This window comes from Apiospora phragmitis (genome assembly GCF_038363925.1).
Source record: "Apiospora phragmitis strain CBS 135458 chromosome Unknown utg000011l:1.0-3236445.0:1.0-3240683.0, whole genome shotgun sequence".
NCBI lineage: Eukaryota > Fungi > Ascomycota > Sordariomycetes > Amphisphaeriales > Apiosporaceae > Apiospora > Apiospora phragmitis.
This window is the reverse complement of record NW_027117411.1, coordinates 1752061-1778465: the sequence shown is the minus strand read 5'-3', so window position 1 is coordinate 1778465 and position 26405 is coordinate 1752061. Positions and strand designations below refer to the sequence as shown.

General features: G+C 52.6%; 10 protein-coding genes across 10 annotated transcripts; 6 read left to right on the top strand and 4 right to left on the bottom strand.

Annotated features, from left to right (window-relative positions):
* Positions 1 to 1410: 1410 nt before the first annotated feature.
* PG994_013315 (uncharacterized protein) lies at positions 1411 to 2049 on the bottom strand (the record flags this gene model as incomplete). The annotated part of the gene is made up of 1 exon (XM_066864724.1): positions 1411 to 2049. One exon carries the CDS (start codon positions 2047 to 2049, stop codon positions 1411 to 1413), a length of 639 nt encoding a protein of 212 aa, XP_066709685.1.
* A 768-nt stretch (positions 2050 to 2817) lies between these two features.
* PG994_013314 (thiamine pyrophosphokinase-related protein) lies at positions 2818 to 3926 on the top strand (the record flags this gene model as incomplete). The annotated part of the gene is made up of 2 exons (XM_066864723.1): positions 2818 to 2834; positions 2912 to 3926. The coding sequence occupies 2 exons, from the start codon at positions 2818 to 2820 to the stop codon at positions 3924 to 3926; spliced, it is 1032 nt and encodes a 343-aa protein (XP_066709684.1).
* Positions 3927 to 4217: 291 nt separating this feature from the next.
* On the bottom strand, positions 4218 to 4742 carry PG994_013313 (DNA-directed RNA polymerases I; the record flags this gene model as incomplete). Its single annotated transcript, XM_066864722.1, has 2 exons — positions 4218 to 4323; positions 4399 to 4742. 2 exons carry the CDS (start codon positions 4740 to 4742, stop codon positions 4218 to 4220), a joined length of 450 nt encoding a protein of 149 aa, XP_066709683.1.
* A 587-nt stretch (positions 4743 to 5329) lies between these two features.
* On the top strand, positions 5330 to 6554 carry PG994_013312 (elongator complex protein 4; the record flags this gene model as incomplete). The annotated part of the gene is made up of 2 exons (XM_066864721.1): positions 5330 to 5762; positions 5818 to 6554. 2 exons carry the CDS (start codon positions 5330 to 5332, stop codon positions 6552 to 6554), a joined length of 1170 nt encoding a protein of 389 aa, XP_066709682.1.
* A 405-nt stretch (positions 6555 to 6959) lies between these two features.
* PG994_013311 (tRNA-splicing endonuclease subunit tsp-4) lies at positions 6960 to 7913 on the top strand (the record flags this gene model as incomplete). Its single annotated transcript, XM_066864720.1, has 1 exon — positions 6960 to 7913. The coding sequence occupies one exon, from the start codon at positions 6960 to 6962 to the stop codon at positions 7911 to 7913; it is 954 nt and encodes a 317-aa protein (XP_066709681.1).
* A 3063-nt stretch (positions 7914 to 10976) lies between these two features.
* On the top strand, positions 10977 to 11997 carry PG994_013310 (uncharacterized protein; the record flags this gene model as incomplete). The annotated part of the gene is made up of 4 exons (XM_066864719.1): positions 10977 to 11281; positions 11376 to 11685; positions 11747 to 11802; positions 11859 to 11997. The coding sequence occupies 4 exons, from the start codon at positions 10977 to 10979 to the stop codon at positions 11995 to 11997; spliced, it is 810 nt and encodes a 269-aa protein (XP_066709680.1).
* A 1873-nt stretch (positions 11998 to 13870) lies between these two features.
* Positions 13871 to 14668, bottom strand: PG994_013309 (uncharacterized protein; the record flags this gene model as incomplete). Its single annotated transcript, XM_066864718.1, has 1 exon — positions 13871 to 14668. One exon carries the CDS (start codon positions 14666 to 14668, stop codon positions 13871 to 13873), a length of 798 nt encoding a protein of 265 aa, XP_066709679.1.
* A 2523-nt stretch (positions 14669 to 17191) lies between these two features.
* PG994_013308 (uncharacterized protein) lies at positions 17192 to 18147 on the top strand (the record flags this gene model as incomplete). Its single annotated transcript, XM_066864717.1, has 3 exons — positions 17192 to 17303; positions 17392 to 17488; positions 17571 to 18147. The coding sequence occupies 3 exons, from the start codon at positions 17192 to 17194 to the stop codon at positions 18145 to 18147; spliced, it is 786 nt and encodes a 261-aa protein (XP_066709678.1).
* A 1126-nt stretch (positions 18148 to 19273) lies between these two features.
* PG994_013307 (uncharacterized protein) lies at positions 19274 to 22344 on the top strand (the record flags this gene model as incomplete). The annotated part of the gene is made up of 3 exons (XM_066864716.1): positions 19274 to 20487; positions 20618 to 21846; positions 21899 to 22344. The coding sequence occupies 3 exons, from the start codon at positions 19274 to 19276 to the stop codon at positions 22342 to 22344; spliced, it is 2889 nt and encodes a 962-aa protein (XP_066709677.1).
* A 604-nt stretch (positions 22345 to 22948) lies between these two features.
* PG994_013306 (uncharacterized protein) lies at positions 22949 to 25184 on the bottom strand (the record flags this gene model as incomplete). Its single annotated transcript, XM_066864715.1, has 8 exons — positions 22949 to 23161; positions 23240 to 23335; positions 23416 to 23494; positions 23558 to 23619; positions 23705 to 24136; positions 24175 to 24419; positions 24602 to 24816; positions 24895 to 25184. The coding sequence occupies 8 exons, from the start codon at positions 25182 to 25184 to the stop codon at positions 22949 to 22951; spliced, it is 1632 nt and encodes a 543-aa protein (XP_066709676.1).
* Between the last annotated feature and the right edge of the window lie 1221 nt (positions 25185 to 26405).

The window sequence follows — 26405 nt, the reverse complement described above, 5'->3', positions numbered from 1 at the left end:
TGCAGTATCGAGATTATCGATAGCTACATGCAGAGTCGGATGTAGCCGACTCGGTGAACGCCTTATACTGTACAACGTTCTGGTGGTACGCACATCATTGTAGTAGTAGAGAAGACGCGAGTCCTGATGTGACCGACCCTTGGTCTACTTTAGTTACTGCGCCTTTGAAAAATGACTCCATGGCTAGGAAGTAGCAGCTTTCGATCTAGGATCAGCCTAAAAAGAAACGAAAAGAAAAGAAAATAGATTAAAACGAGAACCCGGGTCGTTTGAATCCCAATGGGAAGAGGAAAGCAATCACTGATCCAGCGCCGCACCGCGCCGAATGATCCGAAGAAAAGCAATTAATACTTTGAGGGGGTAACAACATATTCTAGGTCGCCCATAGGGTACCTAACTAATCATATATTCGGCTATCATTGACGAGATTCGTGGTTACGAACAGGGGCGATGCACATAGGGTGCTCAGATAACACATTGGAAGGATCACCGAGAAAGTCGGCAGTAGGCATACCTGATACGGCTGACTGCATGACTGATTAATAATCTCCATGTGACGTGATCGCGCTGCTGTGCTGCCCGAAAGGGCGCTTGCCGATGAAGATGAAAGATTCTGGGGGTTTGAATGATTACCCCTAAGTGGGATTCTGAAGATAGGAGATGAAGAGTAAAGATAGTCACGAAATATATCAAAGAGAGGCATCTTTCTTTTCAAGTCTCAAATGGACATAGAACTTGTAATATACCTCAATCAAACCATTTCGTAATAGTTTTGGGGTCATCCAGAATGGTATTTGGATCTTTCAATAATGGTCATGTAATTAATCTCGGGGCTTTCTTGGAACTGTACCTGCATAAGTAGAAGTCCCTCAGGATGTATGGACAGTAATTATAGCCATGATACCGGATTGAATGTCTTGCGTACAATGACTTCAATTATGTTTGATCGTATAGTGTCAAGTTAGAAAACTAACGTGACATTTTAGACTAAGAGACCAAGCTGTCAAGCAAAGTTGTCGCGATAGATTGATATGAGAGCGACAAAGCGATGTCAGCTAATGGTATCGTGCCCATCTAGCGAGTTCGAGAAGGCATTGAATTCTCTTTCTTCATTACGTCTTGAAGAGCTCGGATGTGAGTTTCGTGATCCGATAACTGCGTCAATCTTCAAGGTTATTAAATATTTTGGTCGCTAAAGTCGATCACCCGGCTTCATTTCTCAAGTATTGGATATGAGGCATCCTTTATGCCATCCGTAGTCTGGAGTGCATCAATGCCCAATTCAATGTTCGCGCATGAACCAATTCTTCAGCCGTGATTGGAGGCATCATGTACAGTATCTGCTGCTGTAGCCCAGGAATAACTCAAGACTTAGGCGGGTATAGCTCCTTTGCATCCAACTTGATGCCCTCATTCTTGCTCCCTCTCCAGAAAGGTAGGATCGCTCCGCACCCTGCTTTCAAATTTCCTCCACCAGTCCTCAAACGCTCTGAGGGGTACGACTTCAACCTGGCCGGCTTGCCCGCTAAAACTTGCGAGGAAGTTGAAGGCGTTCTTGATGATCCGTTGCGCCAGCACCTGAGTCGTGGGCGGCTGAGGAGCACCTCCGACCTTGACTAAAGCCCCCGAGGGTGAGCTGGCCCCATCTGTCTTGGATGCGGACAGCTCCTCGATGCGCGATGCGACGCTCGCGGCATCTTCGATGCTGACACCGACCACAATACCGTCCTGTCCACCCGTGGCGCTAACCTTGTACACGGCGCTCTCCTTACCCGGGCCCACGCCGCCTAGGAACCGGAAATTGGGCTGGCCACCGCTGGCTAGCACTTCGGGATTGGTGGCGAGGTAGATGGCGGCTGCCGTGTTCTCGGGTAGTGTTATTCCCGGGAGCAGGAATACTGATAAGTGTGAGAAGGGTTTGGGATTTGTAGGTGTAGTTGAGGGGAGGATATATAGAAAAGATGTAGGAGTTGGGGCTGACGAGGGTTCCGTTGCAAGAGGGTGTCCTGTCGGAAGAACACCGAACAGAGGTTGAGCCGGTGTCGCCATTGCATACACACTACTTCATAAAAGGGGGTAGTGGTAATGGCCTTTGCTAATAGCCCCTAATCGGAGGAAAGCGTACAGTTGCGAGTGGTATTTGCAGTGTACAGACTGTTACTGTTGAATGCGCCGAGTTAGTTGTCTTGAGCTTTGCGTCGATTGTGCACTTTCAATAAGCGACAACTTTAGGTAGACGTCGAGTGACGCGATTGCTTCAGCTGATTCAGCTGATGCTCCTTATTATGAACGTTTCAGACCAGCAAAGAAGGCCAATTGGCTGTTTGCAATCCAGATGAATCTGGCGATGGCTCGAATCTTCGACACAAAGAAAGTTTAGCTTCCCATGATCGATCAGACGTCAGCGCGGAAGTTTTCCGATCGCCCCGCCATCCAGTGAGATGAACCCCCGCCAACCGATTACCTGGACAGGAATTGGCCCAGGCATCTGATCACCCTCATACCATACATAAGCGCCTATAGCGAATATAGGGGTATACTAAGCCAATGCGATTTCGGCGTCTTCGATCGAATAGACTACAATCTCCATCTCCTGGATTGTATGCATCGCGATTAATAACTCCTTCGTTCTCACATCGCCAATGCTTTCCGTTAGCGAATTTCGTAATCAATAACACCCCTCCTCGCGTTGCAAGATTCCCAACAATCTCGACATCTGCGAGGCTAACTGCAAAACCCCCAATTATTACGCAAACAAATCATACAAACATCACCACACCAAACTGTAATATGGCACGTTTCAGGAACGTCGACCTTATGAGGCAGGCTGACGCGTGAGTCGATCTCCAAATTCCCACCGTCTGCTCAACAAACCGCCCCATCTGACCGCACTTTTGTTTCTTGTACCTAGCTTTCCGTACCCTGGCGAGACCGAAACGCCCTTCAGCACGACCGTCGACACCACCCGCCTCATCACCCTGCTCCACCGCAACCCCGACGGCACCGACCAGACTATCGGCCTGCTCTTGCCCCAGGTCGTCGAAGCCCTCCTCGAAGTCCCGGAAGAGATCCGCGGCTCCGTCAACTACGATGCCCCCGCCCGCACCCTGCGCGCCTTCGAGCAGCCGACCGAGCCCGAGCGCTCGGCCGCCGTCGCCGCCGTGATGCAGCGCTGGCGCGAACAAAAGACCTTTGCGCTCCTGAACGGCTGGCGCGACGAGCTGTGGCCCGTCTACGCCACCAGCGACCCGAAGGCGCCCGAGGTCCTGTACAGCGTCGAGCGGGCGGGCGCGGGGCTCCTGGGCGTCATGCGGTACGGCGTGCACATGACCGGCTACGTGCGCCCGTCATCATCATCCTCGACGACGGCCGGTAACGATGACAATGATAATGACGATGATAATTATAATAATGTCAAGATCTGGGTGCCGCGGCGCGCCGTCGACAAGAGCACGTACCCGTCCATGCTCGACAACACGGTGGCGGGCGGCCTGATGACGGGCGAGGAGCCCTTCGAGTGCATGGTCCGCGAGGCGGACGAGGAGGCCAGCCTCCCGGAAGCGCTCATGCGCGAGAAGTGCAAATTCGCGGGCACGGTCACGTACATCTACATTACGGACGAGCGGGCGGGCGGCGAGAAGGGCCTGATCTACCCGGAGACGCAGTGGGTCTACGATCTCGAGCTGCCCGCGGACGTCGTGCCCACGCCCAAGGATGGCGAGGTGGCCGAGTTCTTCCTGTGGACGGTCGCGGAGATCCAGGAGGCGCTGGCGCGCGGCGAGTTCAAGCCCAACTGCGCCCTGATCTTGCTGGACTTCTTTGTGCGCAAGGGGATCTTGACCAAGGAAAATGAGACACACTACGACGAGATCGTGAGACGACTGCACAGAGAAGTGCCGTTTCCTGGTCCGCACCAGGTAGTGTAAAGGGAGAGGTGGGGAGTAGAAAGAGCAAGGAGCAACATGAGAGATGGCCGGCTAGAAGTTGGCGCGAGCTGATATGTGCTGCATGAATATTATGTCTACGAAACGCCCCGAACGCCTAGATAGATGCATCTGCCTTAGATAGTTTTAGCTTAGCATGCCTCCTTTTTTGGACGCCATGATACCCCATCTCAATACATCGCTCGCCTTGGAATCAAAGCTCTACGAGGACTCCTGAACGCTTTGTCTAGTAATGCGGCATGAATTTCTCAATTCGATATACCCAGATACCATTTATTTCTTGATCAACAGGTAGGTGTTCTCGACCCGCAGAGGTAGAAGCTTCTTGGACGGACCCTCGAGCATCATGAGCAGACCGCCGTACGAGATGTATGCCTTACTATTGAGCAAAAAAGACAAATGGTTAGCACCTTCTTCGCCTTCAAGCCGCCGAACTGACAGAGGATGTACTCACAGGGTCTGGCCGTCGGCGCCGTCCTCGAACTTGTAGATCTTGCCGTGGCAGACGTAGTCGTAGAGGTCGGCGAGCGAGCTCTCGCCCTTGACGTCGCGCCAGCCCTTGCCGTCGGACACGGTGTCGCGGGTGCCGTCGAGGCTGAGGCTCGTGGCCAGGACGACGGTCAGGCGGTCGCCGATGGCGACGGGGAACAGCTCGATGTTGACGTCGAGCGTCAGCTGCGTCTGGCTGTCCTCGGTCGACGCCGTGATCCGCGCCACCCGGTCGTACTTGGACTGGTCCCGCTCGTAGATGGTGAAGTTGTCCTCGAAGAGCTGCGCGTCGCCGCCGCTGGTCGCCATCTTGTCGTGGTGGGAAGAAGTCGAGGGAGATTTTTGGAGGGTTTCGGTGTCAATGGCGGTCGGAGATCGAGTTATGGCCAGGGGGGGGGGGAGAGCGTGGGTTGGGTGCGACTGGACCGACAAGGCGATGCGAGCCTGGAATACTTAAGCTCGAAATTTTGATGCTTCTGAGTTCCAGCGACCAAAGCGGGGCACTGGATTTAGCGGCCGGGGTCCATTTTTGGGGGTCAAAAACATCAACGTCAAACTGCCAAAGGATCACGGCAGGTCCAAAGATGCAATGCAATGGCCTTCAAAGTAAATTAGATCCCTTATTCGCTATAACCCAGCATTTGGTTTTACCTGACTATTGTCTATATGATATTTATCGAGCAATCCCAGAAGTCTTGCGACACGATCACTTACGTAGGTATATAAGTCCTGGCTCTTGGTGTTAACGGCCGGTTCCGCTTGGGGTGGAATAATAAATCTTCAAGTCGCACACATCTTTACTAACTGAACCGGGCAACTAATAAACCCAACCCCAACCACTGGGATAATTGAAGAACACCCCCTTCTCAAAACTTTGGAAACCCTTCACTTGAGAAATGTCTTTCCGTAAGCGGAACATGGTGATTAACACCCCTGCTTCAGCCCAGGGGTCACCAGCAAAGGCAGAGAAAGTGACTATTCCTGGAGTCCGGCCGTCACCTCTCGATGGACGACCAACGACTTCCACCGGAACAGCTTCCCTAGACACTCTACTGGCTGGCCATGCCGGATTTCCTCTGGGAACGTCCCTCCTAATCGAAGAACACGGTACTACAGACTTTGCCAACGTCTTGCTGCGGTACTATGCAGCAGAAGGTCTCGTGCAGGGCCACCAAGTCCATGTATTGGGCATGCACGAAGGCTGGAAGGCCGAGCTTCCCAGCGTTTCAACCGAGACAGGTTCATCCAGCAAGTCTGAGACTGCTGCCGGCGACAAGATGAAGATTGCATGGAGATATGAGAGCCTGAGCTCTGCTGGAGCGCCTAGAGGTTTGTAAACCCTACTCTGGAATGTGTAAGAGCTTCTCACTAACTATATATTCAGATATACAAGGGCCGCAGAAACCCGCCGCTCCAGGCTCTGAGCCTGCGTCCGTTTTCTGTCACTCCTTCGATCTCACCAAGAGGCTTGCTCCCGCTGATGTGAAGGGCCAGGCTGGCTTTCATCCGTCAATGATCATGCCGAAGCTATCTGCAAAGCCCACCGACATTACACCATCGTCCTTGAAACTCTTTATAAACGAGATTGCTACCAAGATTGTCAATGCGCCGCAGTCGATGGTGCATCGCATTATTGTGCCTAGTCTTCTATCACCAACACTGTATCCGAGCTCCCTATCACGACCTGAAGAAGTTTTGCAGTTCCTGCATTCTCTACGAGCGTTACTGAGGCAATACCCGGGAAGGGTAACTGCTATTGTGACGCTTCCGTTGACCCTGTATCCACGAACCTCGGGGTTTGTCAGATGGATGGAGCTACTGTCGGACGGTGTTGTTGAACTGGTCCCTCTCCAGCTCAACGCTGTCCACGCGCCACCGCCAGGTGCAAAGTCGGACTCCAAGTCGGACGAGCAAATGCAAGGACTCTTGAGAGTCCACAGCCTTCCCGTCTACCATGAGAAAGGTGGCGGTTCATCGGACGGACATGCGCGAGATGATCTATCCTTCAGTCTCAGTCGCTCAAGAGGGTTGATCATCAAGCCATTCAGTCTTCCTCCTGCCGACGGTGACGAGCCCGAGAAGAAACCCGCAGATGCAACCAAGCCAAACATGGAATTCTGATCAATGATTGTTGCACTTGGCCATCTTTCTACCCTGACATAGGAGAAGCACCAGACAGTGCAGATTCGTATTTGGTGGGCACTGTGGATGAACCCCACTACCGGCAGAAAAAATGATTGCACTCAAAACTCCCCCAACTTTTTTCGAGCTTCCTCGATCTGACTCTTCCAGTCCAACAACTACAGTTTGCAAAAGTAAGTCCACATTCTTCTATTATCTCGCATTTCCTATGACGTGATTACACCAAATAATATCTGTCAATCCCCTGAAAACATTCGTGTTGAAAAACTTATTTTAAAGAGAAAATGACTGTCATATCTTTACCAACCTCTGGTGCTGTTTCATTTCATCTCGAGAAGCTGTTGCTAACCCAACCTCTCAGGAACGTTTTGCAGAACCGTGACAATGACCTCGAGCAGTCCTCGTCCCCATGTGCGCATCTCGAAGGCAGCCAATCGCTACCTCGTCTTCGACATTGACGATGTCATGTACCTACGCCGTAACCACAATATCTGCTCCGTCTTTGTAGGAACCATGCCGCAGGCGCCACAGCAGAGCGCCTTTATGGGCCTACCCATAGAATTGATGGCCGAGGAGGCTCAGGTGCTGGTCGAGAAGAACGTTGCATTCGTCGTCGACGACAGTAACTACCACCCTGCTCGTATCGCCGCGGCTGGGCCACAGGACAAGCAGTACATTGACGCAATCAAGACTGTCACCGGTGATGCTCAACGTAGTATGCGTGAATCAACGGAAGCTCGAAAAGCCATGTTTGCCTACAAGGGGGCCAGTAAAAAGAAAGAGAAGAAGAACAAGAAGGCGCCGGATACGCAAAGCTCTGAAGACGTGACCGTTGCCTCTTCGGCTGATGCGGAAGCAGCAGCAACAAGCTTATTTGACACGACCCCAGAACCCGCAGCCGCAACTACTAAAAACTCCCCAGTGACCCGCGAAGCACCAGAAGCCTGGCTGGCGACCCTGACCACCAGCGGCGCGCTCCTCACCCCTTCCCCAGGCCAGGAGGAGCCAATAGCATCCGTCGACGTGCCGGCCTCGTATCCGCTGTACGCTCACCTACAGGACAAGGGCTACTTCATGATGCCGGGGCTGCGCTTCGGCTGCGACTATAACGTCTACCCGGGCGACCCTCTGAGGTTTCACAGTCATTTCCAGGCTACAGGGTTTGAATGGAACGAGGACATCAACTTACTTGATCTCGTGACGGGTGGCCGACTGGGTACCAATGTCAAGAAGAGTTTCCTGATCGGCGGTAGAGTTGAGAGCGAGGAACGGCAAAAGGATGAGGCAGAAACGGCCTTGGATGTCAGGGCTTTCAGCATTGAATGGGCTGCTATGTAATAAGTAGAATTGACTTGGTTTCTCGTCGCATGCCAATGATAATAAATATAACGAGACCAATCTGATTCGCTCACAACTACAACTGCCTAAGCGTCTTGCGTCTCGCACACAGCGAGGCCTTCCTTCGGTTTCACAGTGGTTTACCGGACCTCATGAAAGTCGATACGTCGGTTTCTGTAAGGAGTCTTCATGATCCTGTCTCCGATATGTATCAGCCTATATACCCAGGTCTTTCCGCAGCTAGCTCAGTAGAGTACCTATGCAGGCGGTGGAACTTCTAGCTCGACACTGACACCACCATCACGACCAGCCTTTACAACGTGCGCCGGCTCTTGCTTGGCTGCGGGGAGCTGAGGAGGGAAGTTTTGCTCCTGCTCCATAATGCCCTCCAGCATGCCCGGGGCAGCCTAACGGAAAGAACTCGTGCAAAACTTCTCAAATCAGATCTCTGCTCCTGCTCCGACCAAGCCCTGTGGGGCCACTCCTCGGTGGAAGGCTCCTCGTTGTCTGAAGTGCATCCAAATATGTCGAACATCGACAAGAACACTCCTGTCCAGCACTCAATCCAATAACCAATCCAATACCACATTTCAGCTTCGTAGCCAATAAATGCTAGTCCGATCTCGCCCTGGTAGTAAACCACGAACGCGCATACTGCAAGAATTGCTGTACAATAGCAATCTTGGCCTTTAGACGGCGGTTCGTAGCACCTTCTTGATGTAGACTGGAAAGCCAGCACAATGCTACCCAAAAACAAGCTCGCCAGTTTTAGTCAAATAAGCAAGAAGGCTTTAAGCCAAGCAGATGAAAAGGTGGGAGCGAATAGACTGAGGGTAGCAACCTCCGGGACAAGGTAGCGAGATACGTGAAGTACAACAATTATCATGGCCATCAACACAGTTGAAGCTTTGTTAAGCTTCGACTTGCGGGGCAGCGGGTCGGAGAGTAATCTCCAACCCGGAACATGCCGTGGTCGTCGATTCTGGACAGTCTGAGGCGCCCCAGTCGATTTACTCTCAGTCGTGTTCTTGGAGGTCTCCATGGTGTTGTTCGGAAAGGATATTATTCTGATATAGTTGATGACAGCAAGAACTGGTTGTAGGAGGAGCACAAAAAGAAAGACTTCCGTCTTTTGCTCTCGGTTGTTTCAAGGAAGACAGCACTGTCAAAGAGAATGTAGGTTGTTAGATACTGTGATCGAGACACATATATAATATTCATTACCCAAACGCCGATTGATAGGAGTGACCTGACCTAGGTTTGGGGCCAGCCAGGAACTGTTTCTAGTTTACCAAGATGGGCTTTTACCACAGCTGGGGACATACTTCCAAAGGACACATGGGTCACCTAAATGTCGAGCGAGTCAATTGCAGTAATGTATGGAATTGATAGATATTGAGTAAGTACCTGTTTGCCAGCGGAGGCTGTAACATCGGTGACGACGGGCTCGTAGCAACGTTCGCGACTCCGGACATGGATGCTTTCAACGAAGGCCTGCTCATTGGCCATCGTGGTCTGTCTAATCGAAGCCGCTATCTTCATCGCAAGCTAGACCCCTCTGAACTATTTTCACGGCAGTCCCGCCCTTGCGAGGAAGTCCCGATGGGTGCAGTCGGCTGGCTGGCATTGATGTCCTCGCTCGGTGGTCAAGGGCCTTGGATGGCCAGTCAGTCTCATGGCCCTAGTCCAGAGGCCTCGCATGATGTCCACTGGCTGTCTCTGTATATGAATATAGACCGCCAGTGCAGTCTGACTATGCGATAAAATATCTCTCGTGTATTTCACTTGCCATTGTTAGTTTCGATTCTGGCTTTGAGCAGGGCGGGTATCGCCAAAACCCCGGCGGTCGTTGAATGGTCGGTGGTTTTGTAGAGCATCCATTGCCAGGACAAGGGCACGGAGAACAATCTGGGACCAAGCATGAGCGAGCCACCCTTCGAGTCGATCACTCTCGATTAATATCCCAGAAAGAGGCTGAGGGTGCGTAGGACTACATACAGTTACCTCCTGTTGTGTGACGTGACACTCGTCATCTGGAGCTGCGTCAATAAAGTGGATTATAGCGTAGAAGGGGGATGAACTAGCCACTTAAAATATTTGCTGTATAGAAAGCCATAAGCAGTTTCTTTTCCAACTAAGAAGGACAGTCGTCAAAACGATTGGTCGATTAGTGTAGGGGTTAGCACGTGGGATTTTGACAACATCAAAATCAACCCTTCCCGAGACGCGAGTTCGATTCTCGCATTGACCTTCGATTTTTGCAGTATTCCGTGATGCACGAGATCTTTTTATCTTTTGCTGTTGTATATAACAAACTCCGACGCTGGCTTCCTGATCTTTTTTGCTTGTGTGATCCGGGTAGCAGTAAACACATGTTTTAAATTTTATTCCTCGTGGCTTTCACGTCATCTAGAGTAATTGGTTCTGGAATGGTTGATGGAGTAGCTGATAGCAGACAGTCGAATAGCTGGTTATGGAATATGTATTTGTAGCTGATTGGTAGTATGGGATCCTCCAAAACAGCAACAGCAACAGAAAGCCGACTGTAATGAACAGCGATGACAGGCATAGCTACATTGATAAATTCACCTCCTTAAGCCCCGAAACCGTATGTACGTGGGATACACAATTGATATTCATACTTTCCGGGAACAGATCTGAAGGATCATCTGCCTAAAAAAGTCCATGATCTGCTCGAACGGAGCAATGGAACCCATGTTTTTGTCTCTGCCGCTCCGAGAGCCATGACAGCGCGGGGTAGTGGGGGGGTTTCAATGCCCGCTTGGAGGAGTTGCCGATAAGGCATCATACGTACAGCTCCGCAGCCGAATCACGACATCGGTGCCATTGATTCGCATCGGTTATTTAGTTGTTTTTGATCTGACAGACCAAAACACTTATGTTTCTCCTTTTCCAACTTGACCACTTCCGTCCATGAAGTACCTGCGAGCCGCAATCGAAACCCTCAATTGCCTGTCGCGACCAAAGCTTGGGCATACCCGACAACACCAAGCTTCTCGGCTTATATCTCCCGGGTGGAGCTCCCCCATCTTCAGACGCACCATGTCTTCCGCCGTAGCGAAGCGCCTCGAGGGCAAGACCATCGTCATCACCGGCGCCTCCTCTGGCATCGGCCGGAGCACCGCCTTCGAGTTCGCCCGCACGGCGCCCAAAGACCTCAAGCTCATCCTGACGGCGCGACGGATCGATACCCTGAAGCAGATTGCGGCCGACATCGCCAAGGAGGTCGGCAATGGCGTCAAGGTCCTGCCGGTCCAATTGGATGTGAGCAAGCCCGAAGAGATCCGGGGCTTCGTCGAGGGGCTCCCGGCCGAGTTTAAGGAGATCGATGTGCTGGTAAATAATGCGTAGGTGGCCCTCCTTCTTCTGCCGTCATCAATTAATTGGCTTGTGGCCTGCGAAACTTGGCCAAGAGACTCCTGCTAACTTACCCGTGTACAGTGGTTTGGTCAAGGGCGTCGCGAGAGCCCCCGAAATCGCCGAAGAGGACCTCAATGTCATGTTCAACACCAACGTAACTGGGCTCATCAACATGACGCAAGCTATTCTTCCCATCTTCTTGAAGCGACCGAACGGCGGAGCCGGCGACATCATCAATATTGGTAGCATTGCTGGGCGAGAACCTTACATGGGCGGCAGCATCTACTGCGCGACCAAAGCCGCTGTCCGCAGCTTCACGGATAGCTTGCGGAAAGAGCTCATTGCCACGAGGGTTAGGGTCATGGAGATTGACCCTGGCCAAGTAGAGACGGTGAGATAACGTCGTGTTCCCGTCGTAAAGTGGGATGAAAGCTGACTTGTTTCTTTCGCAGGAATTCTCTGTTGTTCGGTTTTACGGTGACAAGTCAAAGGCAGACGCGGTCTATGCGTAAGTAACACAAGCACCATGCTCTTCTTCCATGCTCACATGCTAACCTACTGCAGTGGATGCGAGCCTCTCACGCCAGACGATATCGCCGAGGTGGTTGTATTCGTCGCTGGTAGGAGGGAGAATGTGGTCGTGGCGGATACGCTTATCTTCCCGAGCCACCAGGCGGCTGCGACCGTCATGCACAAGAAATGAATGTAGATATGACAAGACTGACATATAGAGAATAGATACAGCTCGTTACTGTTGAAAGAATAATTCAAGACGCCGTTTTGCTGGACCGTGGTGGTCGATACCATTGGCGCCCCTATGGGGCATTCCATCAAGCCTTCGAGCTCGCTAGCTTCCAGAGGACAAACGACGCCTTAGCATTTGAAGAGAACCCCTTTCTTCGCCTACCGCTACAAGCGACCAAAAGCAGAACCACGTTCTGACCAAGGCTGAGTCCAATGACAATATCATTCACCTGCCAAGACGTTCTTCTCTCAGGGCCCAGTACTCACCCGTACGTCGTACGATTCACATCTTAGATCACAGTTGAGACAGCTACCTTCCAACCGCCCAGCACGTTACCTGCAGATTTGCCACCGGGCTCAGGCCAGATTCGCCAAGTGAAATTCACCTCTCTGTGTATATTGGCCAGTAGTTGCTCCAAGACCTACTACCTCCTATTGCACCTACCAGCCTACATGCCTAGCTGCCAAAACACTTTGGGGATATCCATATTGGCACGGAGCTCGTATGAGTGATTTGCCGCTTGCTTGCTTACGACTCTTTCTCTTGCCGTTCGCATGCACGCATATAACATATGATACGACTAGACACCGCATCGTCGATCACATCAGCCAGAGGTTGGCCGGAATCTTGGCCTGATGTCATGGGCAACTAATGATAACAGCCTTTCACGGACGAAAGGAAAACGAAAGAATCCACAGTTTATGCACGAAGCGAATGGGGGGTTCTGTATATATGAAGGTCAGTTGGGCACCAGACCCTGTAGGAAGGGGAAAACGAGTGTTCATTGCCAGATTATGGCATGTTAGTCGGGTCATCGAAGATGTGCCCATCTAGACCCCACGAAGCGCCCTGGCATGCGGGAAAATTCTCCATCCATCTTGATCACGTACAGTTCCAATGCATATATGCTTATCCACAGTGGACACGCCGTGTAGCAAGCGGCTAATGGGTGCGGGATGGCGGGATGGATGGGTCGTGGGGAGTCAAGTGTCTGGGGATCACTCTTTTCCTTGGCGAAAAGTTGGAAGTACGCACAGCAGACACGGACTAGATGCTTGGGTGGCCTTTCTTTTACCTGCCTTACTCGCTTCCAAGTCACCCTGGATGCTGTAGAACAACCTTACATCTCACCTATCACATGAAGCCTCTTCGCGAAACACCACGCGATGGCTGCTTTCCTTCAATGCGATGGCCCGGAAACTGAGCATTGGTATACGTGTTTATTTGGTGAATTCTCGTAGTAACAATATTTGACCTGAAGCCACATGCCTCTAGACTTACCCCCTTACGCAATCTGCCGTATGCAATGAATAAGCCGCCATGATTCAGGTAGTCAACACCAAGTTAATACAGTTTCAGCCTAGATAAGACACAGCCACTTCAAACATGAGTTTTGGGTGTTATGGGATCATCATTTCGAAGTTGGTCACGGCTGTTGAGTGAGGAAAGTATAGTATGTTTGAAGAGAGGTATTAATTATTCCTGTATTTACTTCCGCAATATGATGATGCGGTAGCGGTATCATGTAAAATGGTACAATGCCTGGGTATTTGCCCACCAAGTTATGCTGCTGACCAAAACCCTTTCAATGAACACCTTATCCCATGATACCGTTTTGTTGATCCAGAACGCCTAAGTCCGCCATCCCCCAAAACTCCCTAATGCCCCAATGATAATAGATACAATGCAACTATGAAGCCGCTAATGGAAACTCCGAATGTAATGCTTATTGCGAAGTCCCCATGAGCAGTCGTGAATTCGTCTCAAAAAGGTGCTTTTTCGAGTGATGATGATGATGATGATGATTATGAAGAGTAAGTCATGATTTCTTTTACTCGTAGAAGCGCTCGAACCAGTCATACTCGAGCAGCTCAGCCGGCGCCGGCCACCAGGCCATGAGCGGGCCCTCGAGATCGGCGACGTGGCTCTCGACGGCGACGGTCTTGATCTTCTTGGTCGCGCGCTCCTGCTCCTGCTGCTGCAGCTCCTCCTCGGCGGCCCGCTGGTTCTTGACCACCCAGTCGTACTCGAGGGTGTCGATGGGCGCCGGCCACCAGGACATCACGGGCCCCTCGACGGAGACGACGTGGTGGTCCGCGGGCACGTCGGGCTCGTGGAACTGGACCTTCTTGGCGGTGATGGTGGCGGTAACAGACTGAGCAGCTTCGGCCCGTTGGAAGGGGGGTCTCGTGGCCGAGGGCTGCTGGTGCGGGGGCATGGGGGACTCGTCCCGCTGGCGGCCCACGAAGACGGGGAACTCGAAGTCGTCCTCGCCGACCGAGGTGGCGCCCCGGTGCCGGCGCTGGGGCGTCGGGGGGCTCGGCGGGATCTCGAGGTCCTCCTCGCTCTCCGAGGGCAGGTCGCTCAGGACGGCGTCCTCATCGTCGTCCTCGTGGGACGGCGTGTGCACGCCCGTGGACTGGTTGGAGAAGGGGGTCAGGTCGTCCTCGTGCAGAGGCTCGATGACGTGGTTGATGATGATCTTGCTGCTGTCGGCGTGGTGGTGGTTGCCGTCGACGTACAGGAAGTCCAGCAGGTCGTCGTCGTTGGCGACGGCGATGAGGCTCGAGATGCCCTTCTGGGTGGTGAAGTCGTATTTTTGGCTTCGGAGGGTGGATCGAAGGGCCATGATTGTGTATAAGTGCTTCTGGTGGTGGTACGTTTAAACCTTTAGTGGTGTGTTGTTGGGTGGTGTAAGTACTGGTAGTACTCGGTGTGTGTCGGTGCTATTCTTGCTATGCCTTTGAGGGGTTGAGATCTGGGGATGGAAAGCGAGATTCGAACAACCTCAACGGGGTCTATTGACATGGCTATATAGGTGCTAGACGGATCTGCCATCTTGGCCTTGGACGGCCCCCGACGAAGGCCTTTGCCAGAGGCAATCAAACTGTGGCCTGATTTGTCTGTTACACTGCAAGAAAATTGACTGATTCGAGGCGCCCGTAACACTGCTGCTTTCCCGACTCTTTCTCGCACTTGGCATTATTTCGCCAGGTAATGGTTACAGCTAGGGATCGTAAAACGACCTGAGTTGGCAGCTAGAATTTCTCCCGCCGCGGGGGGCCCCAGGGCCGTGGGCGATTTCCATCGGACAGCTCATTCGCGACAGGAATCAGCTCGCCATCGTACGACCGGAATGCGCCGGGGTGGATAACAATCAATGCTCTGCAACCCCGACTTCACCCGGCCACACATTCTCCCTGCCCAGCCTTGCCATGCCCACCCAATTGATTGGTCTCGAACCAGCCAAGCCCTGCAAGCCTCACAAGCCCAGCGCTCAGAGCCGCCTGCCGCCTCCCGCTTTGCTCTCCAGGAAAAACTTGAACAGTCACAACCCGTTTCACACCGGCCAACCTGTTCCACAGTCAGCGCAACTTGTTACCCCAGTGCCCAGTGCCCAGTGAGAACGGCGAGTCAAGAGTAGCATGTGAACATAGACGACATGAAAGCATCGAACGATTGGACTGGCAGTTGTGAAGCCGAGCTGTAGGTCAAGGCACTCATATCAGTTGGCGGTGTCGCATTGCCACACCCGCCTCGCATTACCTCCTGCATTGCAGCACACACCAGATAGATTACAATAGATTCGATTCGGCCTATGGAAACGTAAACGATTGTATTAACTACACGGCATCCCAGGAGAAGCTCAACTATAATTGGTTTCTCTCCTGCTGCAATAGTTTCTATATTGTCACGGAGAAATCCAGCCAAGCACATCTGCTGCCGCTTGAGTGGTACGAGCTTAATCTATTATCGACATGTCAGCGCCATGCATCCAAACATACATGGATATGACAAGTGTGACATTGAGGGTATTGGTTCAGTAAACCAGTTTACTCATTCACGAGAGCCGGCTCTCGACATCCGCGCCCCAAGACGGAACAACAAACATCAAGAGCACTAAAGCGGAATTACGGAATGAACAACTCCACAACCCATCATCAACAACCCCGAAGGGAAGTCTCGGGTACGGAAGGACCAGCTCGGCTCGTCGTGAGATAGTTGAATGGATAAACAGTTTTCATCATGAAATGTTGGGTAGGACGAGTTGAAGATGGAACCGAGCTTACCGAATCGAATCAACAAGCCAAAAACGGATCCGTATAGGATGAACCTAGAAGGCTTGGATATGTTAGCAACCGCTATTTCAAAGTAAGGCTGGTTTATCAAGTAAATCAATGTTGATTTAAATCAGAGAGTAGACATTTGGTATTGGGGTATCTTCATTCTTGTTCAGAAGCAGAACTGAAATATAAGATCTCATCATTGACATTGGAGGTGGGGGAAAACAAGGTAGGAGGGTGGCACATACGGTATGTGGTAAGTTAGTCGAATCCGAGTGGACGCGCCGTCGACAGCTTCATGGCGAAATGGTAAACTATAGTTGCTAATTTTATGTTAGCTTGCAAGGTCAAGAATATCATGACAGTTGAAAAAGCTAGAAATTGCTTCAGATGGTAGTGCATGTTTGTTCAGGAGCGCTCATCAGAATCGCGAAGAACTGTGGTATGGAGATCATCAATAGCAGATGAGGGATGGGGTGACATTGGACATGACAAGGCGGAACTTACTCAGTAATCGTAGCAGAAGGATGGCAGATCCGTTACAGATACGGATCTTCTCCGACATTCCCATCAAATCAACCTAAAATCTCAGCCAAGCTTCCCAAGACGAATAGCCCAGTCAGCCAGTGAGCATTGAGCTCGCACAGCCGCCATCTCAGCACCTGGTCCCCAAGATAATGCTGGTCGATCATGTCAGCCTGAGCATTTCCTGTGACCTTCATATTCTTTGAAGCACATTCAATTGGTAGACTGGTGGTCGGGCTGGCGCTGGCTGGGCATACTGCGTTCTCTGGTTGTAGCTGGAAGAGTAATTGAGATGAAGAGAGGGAAGTTGTGAGGAATCAAAGAAAACCAAGGATCCTGCAGTCAGAAAAATTTCAAGAAGTAGTCGCTGGTGGGTAGGATAGTGGGGTCTGTGCATAAGCTGGCTGGATGGACTGAATTCCGTGGTGGGGCAAGCAGTAAAGTGCAAGGTTAGCTGCTGCAGGTCGCGCAGTCCACTCGTGACGGAATGGAACTTGGGGTGGATTGAATTTTTGGTTTCTGGCGATTGCGATACCTCCGACTTCACATTGGAAGCAACAGCCATGGCCGACCGAAGACGAATAAACGGCCCTGTCGGGGCCACGACGCCTCCGATCTTTGACAAACCTGCCAAGCCAGCGGTTGCTAAAACTCGCGACTCCATCCGAAAGATTTGTAAGTCGAGGACTGTTTGATGGGTGGCAGCAATTGCTTTGCTGTTGAGATACTGAATACGAAGGCCGTGACTGATCAAACATTACAGTCCTGAAGACAGGCATTACACCTTCTGCCTCCGGATCCGCCTACCTCGAGCTCGAGAACCCCAACCCCAAGAGAACCGGAAACACCAGCTTGAAGCTGTCCTGTACAGTTCATGGCCCCAGAGCGCTCCCAAGATCTGCGCCTTTCTCACCCCACATCATTCTTACTACACATGTCAAGTATGCACCGTTCGCAACGAGGCAAAGACGCGGTTACCTGCGAGACTCGAGCGAAAGGGATCTTGGCGTACACCTTAGAGACTGCTCTTCGCGGAGCCATCATCGCGGATCGGTGGCCTAAAAGTGGTGTCGATATCATCGTTACTGTTGTTGAAGGCGACCAAGATCGGGATTCGCCCGAGAGCCAAAAGGATGACGAAGGCTGGGACATGATGAACGTGCTCAGCGGTTGCATTACTGTTGCATCTGCTGCGATTGCAGATGCGGGCATAGATTGTGTTGACACCGTTGCTGGCGGTGTAGCAGCCCTCGTCTGCAAGGACAATAAGACAGCTCCCACTATCGTCATGGACCCCGTCGTTGCAGAGCACGGTAATATTCTTGCTGCTTGCTGTGTTGCCTATCTGCCGACCAGAGACGAGATTACGAATATGTGGTTTAAAGGCCAGCTACCTGGAGCGGACATGATAGTCTACGACAAACTCATGGAGAAGAGTCTGGTGGCTTGCCGATGTGCCAATCGTGTCATTATTCAGGAGCTAAACGAGACCGTGAAAAAAGGCCAAGGGATTTCTTGATATCGGGAATTCTGACCATGCAGCACATCAAACCACTGGTCGTATCACCATGAGATCAATGAGCAGCTGCTTTGCAGGCAGTGGCCACGCAAGGATGTACCGAATTGTCTAGGAACGACATACTCTGGCATTCCAGATACTGCCAGCCCTACCTATGTCAACTGGCCATTGTGTTATAAATGCTGCCCAATGTAGCCGACACCAACGCCAAGTGGCCCTTTTTGTCACTCAGCAAGGGAAACAGTCGAGTAAAAGACTGGAAGGTGCAAAGCCATATGCCCTCGAGGGTGGAATGTAGACGTGGCTCATCTGAACTTGCGCTACTGTGCAAGATGGTATACCTGACATAATACCGACCTCGGGCAGACTGGATGTCACTCCTTCCATGTTGCTACATATCACAGGATAGCTATGAAAGCGAGAGATGTTTCAATAGATATCGATTTTCACCTTGTGCCTTTTGCTACTTAACATAGAACACATGAACTCAAGTTTGTCAGCCTCTACATGTACCTAGTCAGCCCAGACAAATATCATGTCTCAGTCAGCTGAAAGCTCACTCACCAATACGTCATCCAATCATGTCTCCATGCTCAGTTCGAGGCAGTTATGAGCAGGATTAAACTCCATTCAGAGAAGGAGAGCAAGTAATGGTAAACAAGAACAAGTGAAACATTCCTTCGATCTGTTGCAGCAGTGGTGGTTGATATTTTGTTACCTTGGGATTTGTTTGGGGGCGGCTTGAAAGTTGAACGGAGCTCGGGGCGGCGAAGGCTAATATACCTGTATCAGCGTAATCAGCCCACCCTCAGCTCCCTCCTGAGCCATGACATGCTACAGCCTACCTCTTGACTTGTACTCTCAGATCAACGTAATCCTTTCTCCCGTCCGTTAAAGCAGTAAATGCCAATTATTAGGCATCATCGGCTACTCGGTGACAGTGGGCAGTTAGGACCAACAGAGTCCGCCTCTCACCACGGCCTAACCTTTGGGCGACAATGCATGTCGCATACCTGTCGCGACCTGCATAGCATTCCAGCATTCCAAACGCGTGATCCCTACTTTCCTCCACCGGCCACCTCGGCACATGTCAGACACCGGCACACTGCTCAGCCAGCACAGCAGCATGGCCAGCCCAGGCGCTGCTGTGCCATCGCCGACAGCTCTTGACAATCCCAACGCCTGCATGTGGTCCAACCTTTCGCTCTGGACAGCGCAGCACCTCAACATTACACGCTATGCCCCGTCCTTCGAAGACCTGCTGCTAGCGGGACCTCGCATGCTCACTAAGCTCGGCTCCATCATCCCCTTCCATGACGCCGCCCCTGGAGTCGACGGCGGCTACGCAACGTTCGGCCAGCAAATGATCCCTGATGCGACAGTAGCCGCCAATTACTTCCACGGTGCCACCGAGACCATCCAGGCCATGGCGTCGTCCACGTTACACGAGGCCGCCGCGGCCGCTTCATCTGCCGCCGGTGCGGTCATGGACGAGGAAATGCACCAGGACCCCGCGGCTTTTGCCTCGCGCTTCAGTGCCGAGAGTACGAAGGGCCTGGGCAGCATCATCAGCTACATGACGAGCAAATGGGCGCTCTGCTGCGTTGCCATGGCCATCGTCCTCAACCGAACGCACATCTTCGCAGCCTCACGACGCCGATTGCGCCTACAGTGGCCGATACGTCTACTGCTCCGATTCCTACCGATCGCCCTATTCCTCTACCAAGCGAAAGATCTTCTACAGTCGATACAATGCCAGACCTCCCCCGACTTTGCCGAACTGCGTTGGGGCAATAGTACCAAGAGCTCAGATCTCATGTTTGCATATGCCGGAGGATACCTTCACACCGTCAGCTCCACACTGCTGCTCGGTGCGGCCGACATAGACTCCTGCCGGGCTGTCAACATGGTTCCCAAGACCGAGTCCGTCTACCCGGCGGAATTACAAGGGTCTCTGCCGCTGCTATGGCCTCTCTTCGGCACTCTCTGTCTTAGCCATTTTGTGGAAATGATATCGTGCGCCGTACAAGGGAGAGCAGTTGCTGTTGAGACGGGCATGACCCTTTTTGAGCATTCGTTGGCATTCGCAGAGGCTGATGCTGCCATCAGCAATCAACTAGGTTGGGGGCTCTTCGGGGGCATGACTTCTTCAAACGTCACTTTCCAGCAAAGTTCTGGTCCGAACATTGCGATTTCCAGGTCGATGATTATGAGACGAGTCAATACTGCCCCTGAAGTGCTCTTTGTGGCTTTCTTGTCCTCCATGGGTCATGTCACAAGCCATGTACTGGGCGTCTTCAACCTCCAGGGCAAGTTCCGTCTCATTAGTACTGGGTTCTGGTAAGTCTTCCCCTGTTTGTTATTTATCCGAATAGTGGCTCTTGGCCGTCACGCGCTTGATATTACGTCCATGTCTCTCACTGCCCTATATGATCGATCTTTCGTCAGATGTAACTAATCCGGTATGCAGGGCGCTTGGCTTTATGACAAGTATTGTGATAGAGGTCTACCGCTTCTCCTTCGATGACCCCGCTAGCATGGGGCTCTTCAGATTCCCCACGGTCTGCATTATTGGCTTCATCCCTCACGTGCTGGTATTCGTGGGCATAATGATGTGCTCGATCATATACGGGCTGGCCCTTACTCTTTCGGCCCTCGCACCGCCAGCTGGGACCGAAGGCGCAGAGCGGTTATCCTTCCGTCAACGGCTGGCGAATGCCCACAATAACATGCAAGCCAACATCTCGTTCTCCGACGTCCGTATATCTTGGGAGATGGACTTCTACACTGCTCTTCTCCGAACAGGTTTCAGTATCATCACAATGGCCAGCGAAGCAGTCTATCTAAACGAAGACCGCGGAGTCACCTTGAAGCAGCACACGTGGTTAGAGGAACAAAGGTTCAGGGAGCTGGAAAAGTTACGGATGCAGTGGACAGGCCCAAATATGGGTGATACGCCGTATGACTTGGGAGGCACAATCAGCCTTGTCCCCATCAAAGACAACGAGATTGGTGCATCGAGTGGGTATGCGAGAGAAAGAGCAGCGCAGAAGTTGCCCAAGTCCAAAGTGGGAGACAAGCGGGCGAGAGATGGTGTTGGTGCAGCCGAACGTAGCTCACGGTGGCTATTGGCATTGGAGTTTCTGATGAATATTTGGCGTTTGGTCTTGCGCTGGATGGCATTGATTGCACTCAAAGCGCTGGCTCGAGTTGGCATCACAACTCAGCCTGGTCTGCTGGTCTGGTTAACTCGCCTCCACAGCACAGGAAAGAAGGACGAGAGACCGTCTGGAGATGCGAGCACATATGCCCGTGCTAGCGGTCGAAGCGGATCCTCGGCTCTCCGTAATGACGAACGAGTCGACGTTGAAGCAGCAGTCCGTCGGCGACTGAAGATGGCACCGGAGACGGCCAACATTCCGGAAAGAGATATAGATAAGCATCTATACACCTCGTGGACCTTTGGCGAACTCTGGGGCTCGGCAGATACGAGTGGGGAATGGGAGCCCGCAGAGGATGCCGACGACTGGGATACGACTAGCATGATTTACAGCGTTGCTGGAAGCGAGGTGGACCATGACGAAGACCGGGATCCTTGGGAGGATGAAGCCGACGAACTGGATGATGGTCAGCGCACACCAACGCAGACGTCACCGTTCGCCTCTCGCGAGTCGACACCGTTCGACCAGCCCCTCCCCCGTAGATCAATTGGCCCGACTCCTGCATCCGCAATCTCCTGAGGATCGGCAAGAAGCACATACCCTCGCTGCGCACCTGAGCAGCGACCGGATCATGACGCGTTCGCAATATGCCCGCCAGCAGGCCTCGGCACGCACTCGCTTACTGACGTCTACTCCGGGCGCTCGACGGACGAACCAGAAGCTAACGCCCGATGAGGAGGCCGAACTACTTGAGCAGCTTATCATCTCGCGGCGCTCACAGGGGTCCTCTTCTCAAGCAGGCCAACAGCCGCAGCTTGACCAAGGCTTCGAGAACACGGGCTCGTGGGCCGGGCTGGGCGACAATGGGCCCCAGTGCGTCGTCTGTCACAGCGCGCCCCGCACCGTCATCGTCTGGCCTTGCCGCTGTCTCAGCCTCTGCGACGAATGCCGTGTCTCGTTAGCTATGAACAACTTTGACAAGTGTGTCTGTTGCCGGCGGGATGTCATCAGCTTCTCGAGGATCTACGTACCTTGAGACCGGGAGTGAGCAAGTGACCGACCCGGAAAGGGTATTTGATTTCATTTTTCATTTTATATTTTGATACTTGGCCCAGGCACCACCGTCACCTGATGTCTGCCTGCCTTCATATCTGTTGTATGGCGTTATTAGGAAAGGGATTGTGGATCTTGCACATATTGAAGTGCACTTGACTGTTGTGTTTATATTGATTTTACGCTCCGAAGGCCTGGCACAGCGATTTGGGGATGGGTTCTACTCAATCATTGCATTTTTTTCCGGTTCACGTGTAACGCGTAATAGCAGCAGTGCCTTCACGCCTGTCTTGTTACACCGTTGGTATTGTAAGGCGAATCGAGGATCACAATAGACTGTTCAGATTTACATATAGCCATGCACCAAAAGTATAAGCCTTCTCTGGTTCCTACGTGTAGTTGCAGCAGGCTTGTACGTCTTCCGCCTTGCTCCGTCTTCTTTGATCCCGCTGTTTACGTATGTGCCTTGCCACTTTGAGCTTAAGACATTTTGAACGAGCTGATTTACTTGGGCCGCTTCAGCTCGCAGTCGGTAAAGCCTTCCAATCCGCCATCCACAGAGCGGTTGCGAGCAAGCCCAGCTTACCTTAGAGGCTCGTCTTTGCTTTCCCGCTCTGCTCAACCACGTCCACCCCCAAATCGTCTGGCCACACCGGCTCGTCAATGCCATTTGTCCGGGTGCCAATGTCGAAGCCAGGTTTCACCTCGCCGTTGGGGTAGCGCAGGACCGGCGCCACGATGCGTAGATCCCTGTCGATCGACTTGACGTGATACTGCGTAAAGAACTCCGGCTGGAGCAGCTAGTGGCCACTGTTCTGCGAGATCATGGCTGGTGTTCGCGGGAGGAGATACTGCATGGGGTGGTAGTGTCGAAACACGGGAGAGCTGTTGCGCTGCCAGAGGTCGGCCCAGACGGGCGGCGGGTAGATTCCGCAGCTGTTGACTAGCCACTGGGAGTAGTAGTTCAACGCGATCTGCGAATACGATTGATGAGAACGGAGTTGTAGAAGCCTTTGACGGACATGTGGTCGGTCGCGAATTCCGTAACACTTACCTTGACGGAGTATGAGCCCCCTTCCTCGGCGCGTCTTAGCAGGGCGGTGATAATCCCAATGACGCCCGAAAAGACGGTGCTTCTCAGTATATCAGTATGGATTTAGAAGGATAATGGAGTATATTTGCTTCCAAATACTCACGAGTAGTCCGAAATTGGGAAGACGGGCGTCACCGGCTCATCGTTGCCCATCGCGCGGCCGAACTCGTGCGAGACGCCGCAGCAATGATGATTATAACACGAATTACCACCATTCCGACCTGCGGTTACAGTAGTAACAACAACCCACCGCATCACTGATCTGCTGCCACCCCGACCTCCCCATCCACGGCCCCTGCCACCCGTAGCAGTTCTCGCCGCAATACACGATGCCGCGGCCTCGCTCCCGACACATGTCCAGCACGTCCCCCTCGCCAAACCCGTATTTGTCCAGCACACGCGGCCGATACCCCTGCAAGAACACGTCGGCGTCCAGGACCAAGTCCCTCAGCGCGCGCCGGCCGGCCTCGGTGCGCAGGTCCAGACACGCGTTCCACTTGCCGTGGTTCAGGTCCGGGTTCAGGCTGGACATGTCGGTCAGGTGCGGCGCCGTGATGCGCATGACGCTGGCGCCCAGCTCGGCGAGGCCCCTAGACACGGCGGGGCCGGCGATGACGCGCGTGAGGTCTACAACTTTGAGGCCGGCCAGGGGCCGGTGGGTGGGGAGGGAGGAGGGAAGGGGCTGCGTCCCGCGGGGTGTGGGGGGTTGGGCCACCAGACGGGCGGCTGATTTGGATCGGGGTGGTGCTCGATCTCGAAGAGGCCTGTGTCGGCATTCACCTTGCCATGCTCGCTGGATTTATACTCTTCGGCGGTCCAGCAGGTCGTTCCCGCCTGTCGATTGGCGAGGGCCAGGGCTTCGATCTCGGCGGCTGTGTATTTGGCTATGACGCCTTGGAATATAGGCCAAGCGTCTTCCATTTTAGTGATGTCTTGGTTCTGGGGCAGACCCAAGGCCTCCAGCACTATATGGCGGATGTTAACACAGCTCCCCTGTAGACTTTCAACGGGTTCAGGAGTAGCTTTAGGTAAACATTTGTGCAGATTTACTGTCCCGAAGCTCTATTCCACGTACTGATTCCCGGATTCATTGATCCTACATGTATAAGTTAGCCATATAAGCAGAGGCTTTCTGTGATTTACATACCATGCAGATGGCAATACCGATCATCCTTGGTCTTGTAGATGTTGGTAACCGATCCACGATAAGGGGTATTCATCTGGTGCTTATCCCAGTCCGGGAAATACTCTGCCATGAGTTTTCGTGTGCTCGGTGTCGCGAAGGACGCAGGGGTGAGGTTGTCGCCGCCAGGATCTAGAGTCCACAGAAGCGTCGACATGATGAATAGCTGAGAATGGTCACTGTTTCATAGAGCCTTAGGTTCAGCTCCCTCGCATAGTATATAAACACCGTTCAATTTGAGCATAGCTGGTACATACGTGTTGATGACGACCTCGGCGGGCTTCTCCACCCCAGACTTCCTCTGGAGGAGCACATTAATAACCGTGGCTTCGTAGGCCTTGATGGCGACAATGCTCTCGGCAAGCCGCCAGTTGATGGGCAGGCTCGGCTCATCGCTGCCCTCGAACCGGATGCTCCTCGATGCTTCGAGAGCACCAGCCGGCAGACTTTTCTCGATTAGCGGGTTGCCCAGCACCCCTATGCGAAAGAGCGAGTCCGCCTCATTCGGTACGGAATAGCGTGCTGCGATGACCCCTGAGGCTGCCATGGAGGAGACTGGACTGATATGGTCGTGTAACAGCGGCAATTATATTCCAATGGTGGTACTGAAGCTGACAATGCTCGGACACGGAGGATATTTTACATGGTGAAAGAATCCAACTCTTCATATCTCCTCACCAGAACAACCATCTCGAGGCGCACCAGTTCTCCACGGGATGTGGCAGGTCTAGGGTAAGGTGTAGTTCCATGTCCACCGAAAGTGGACCAATGCATCGCTATACCAAAATCGGCCCAACACAGAAGAACGGTACGATCTTAGCCCCCTTGCCCCCCACTACCCACAGCACCACCACACTATTATCAAACCCGGCAGAGTTTTAGCGTACAGCAACAGAAGGTCGTCGGCTTGGCGTAACGAGCAGGGACAAGAGGTCTCTTTCCGGCCGACTCCGCCGATACAATACTCCTTTCCGGTATTTCTGCCCCCTGAGCAAGAAAGCAACCACAAGATGACGACTCCGTACTCCGTGGATATAACACCGCTCTCCTCTTATAAGTCAGCGAGCTTGGCATCGCACCTCCTCCAAGCAACAGACCATCCACCGTCCACGGACATAAACAGTCGGTCAGTCTTAAGTTGGCCCCATCCACGATCTCAGCCCAGCATTCGGGCTAGTCGATTCATCCAAGAAGGCTTCAGGCATACAGTTAGCGGCGGAGCATAGAACCACGAGACGTCGCCACCAATCTCGCCCAGGGCTGGTCCCTTCCAAGGGATGACGTTTTCCAAATTTGACCAAGGCTTTCGCATCACCGGATGGTGGAATAGTAAGGAGAGCACTCGGAGCTAGTGGACTAAGGTCCGTTACGTATAGATAAAGATGACAGGTCTAACGGCGTGCCCAACCCCTTACCACATTCCATTGGATGATCTTCCCATCGGCCGTAAAGTCGTTTTCAGGGAGGCGCCATCCCTGTGGCAACGCCGGACACCAGGGCGCAACAGTTCGTGCACATGTCCCTGCATGTTTAATGTACGTCACTGCAGCGAATCCAGATTCCGGGTGCCTATTCCCACCTTCGATGAAGATATGTACCACGGGGCTTTTCTTTCTGGTTGGTGGTTGTGTTTTCGAGTGGAACAGAAAAGGCTGTCCCGATCAAGGCGTCGTAGGCAGCACGAAGATATCCACGCCGCCCGTTTTCGTAAAATGTTGATCAAACCTTTCTAGTCCAACCCGTCCGAATCTACCTAAGAAGCAGCGGT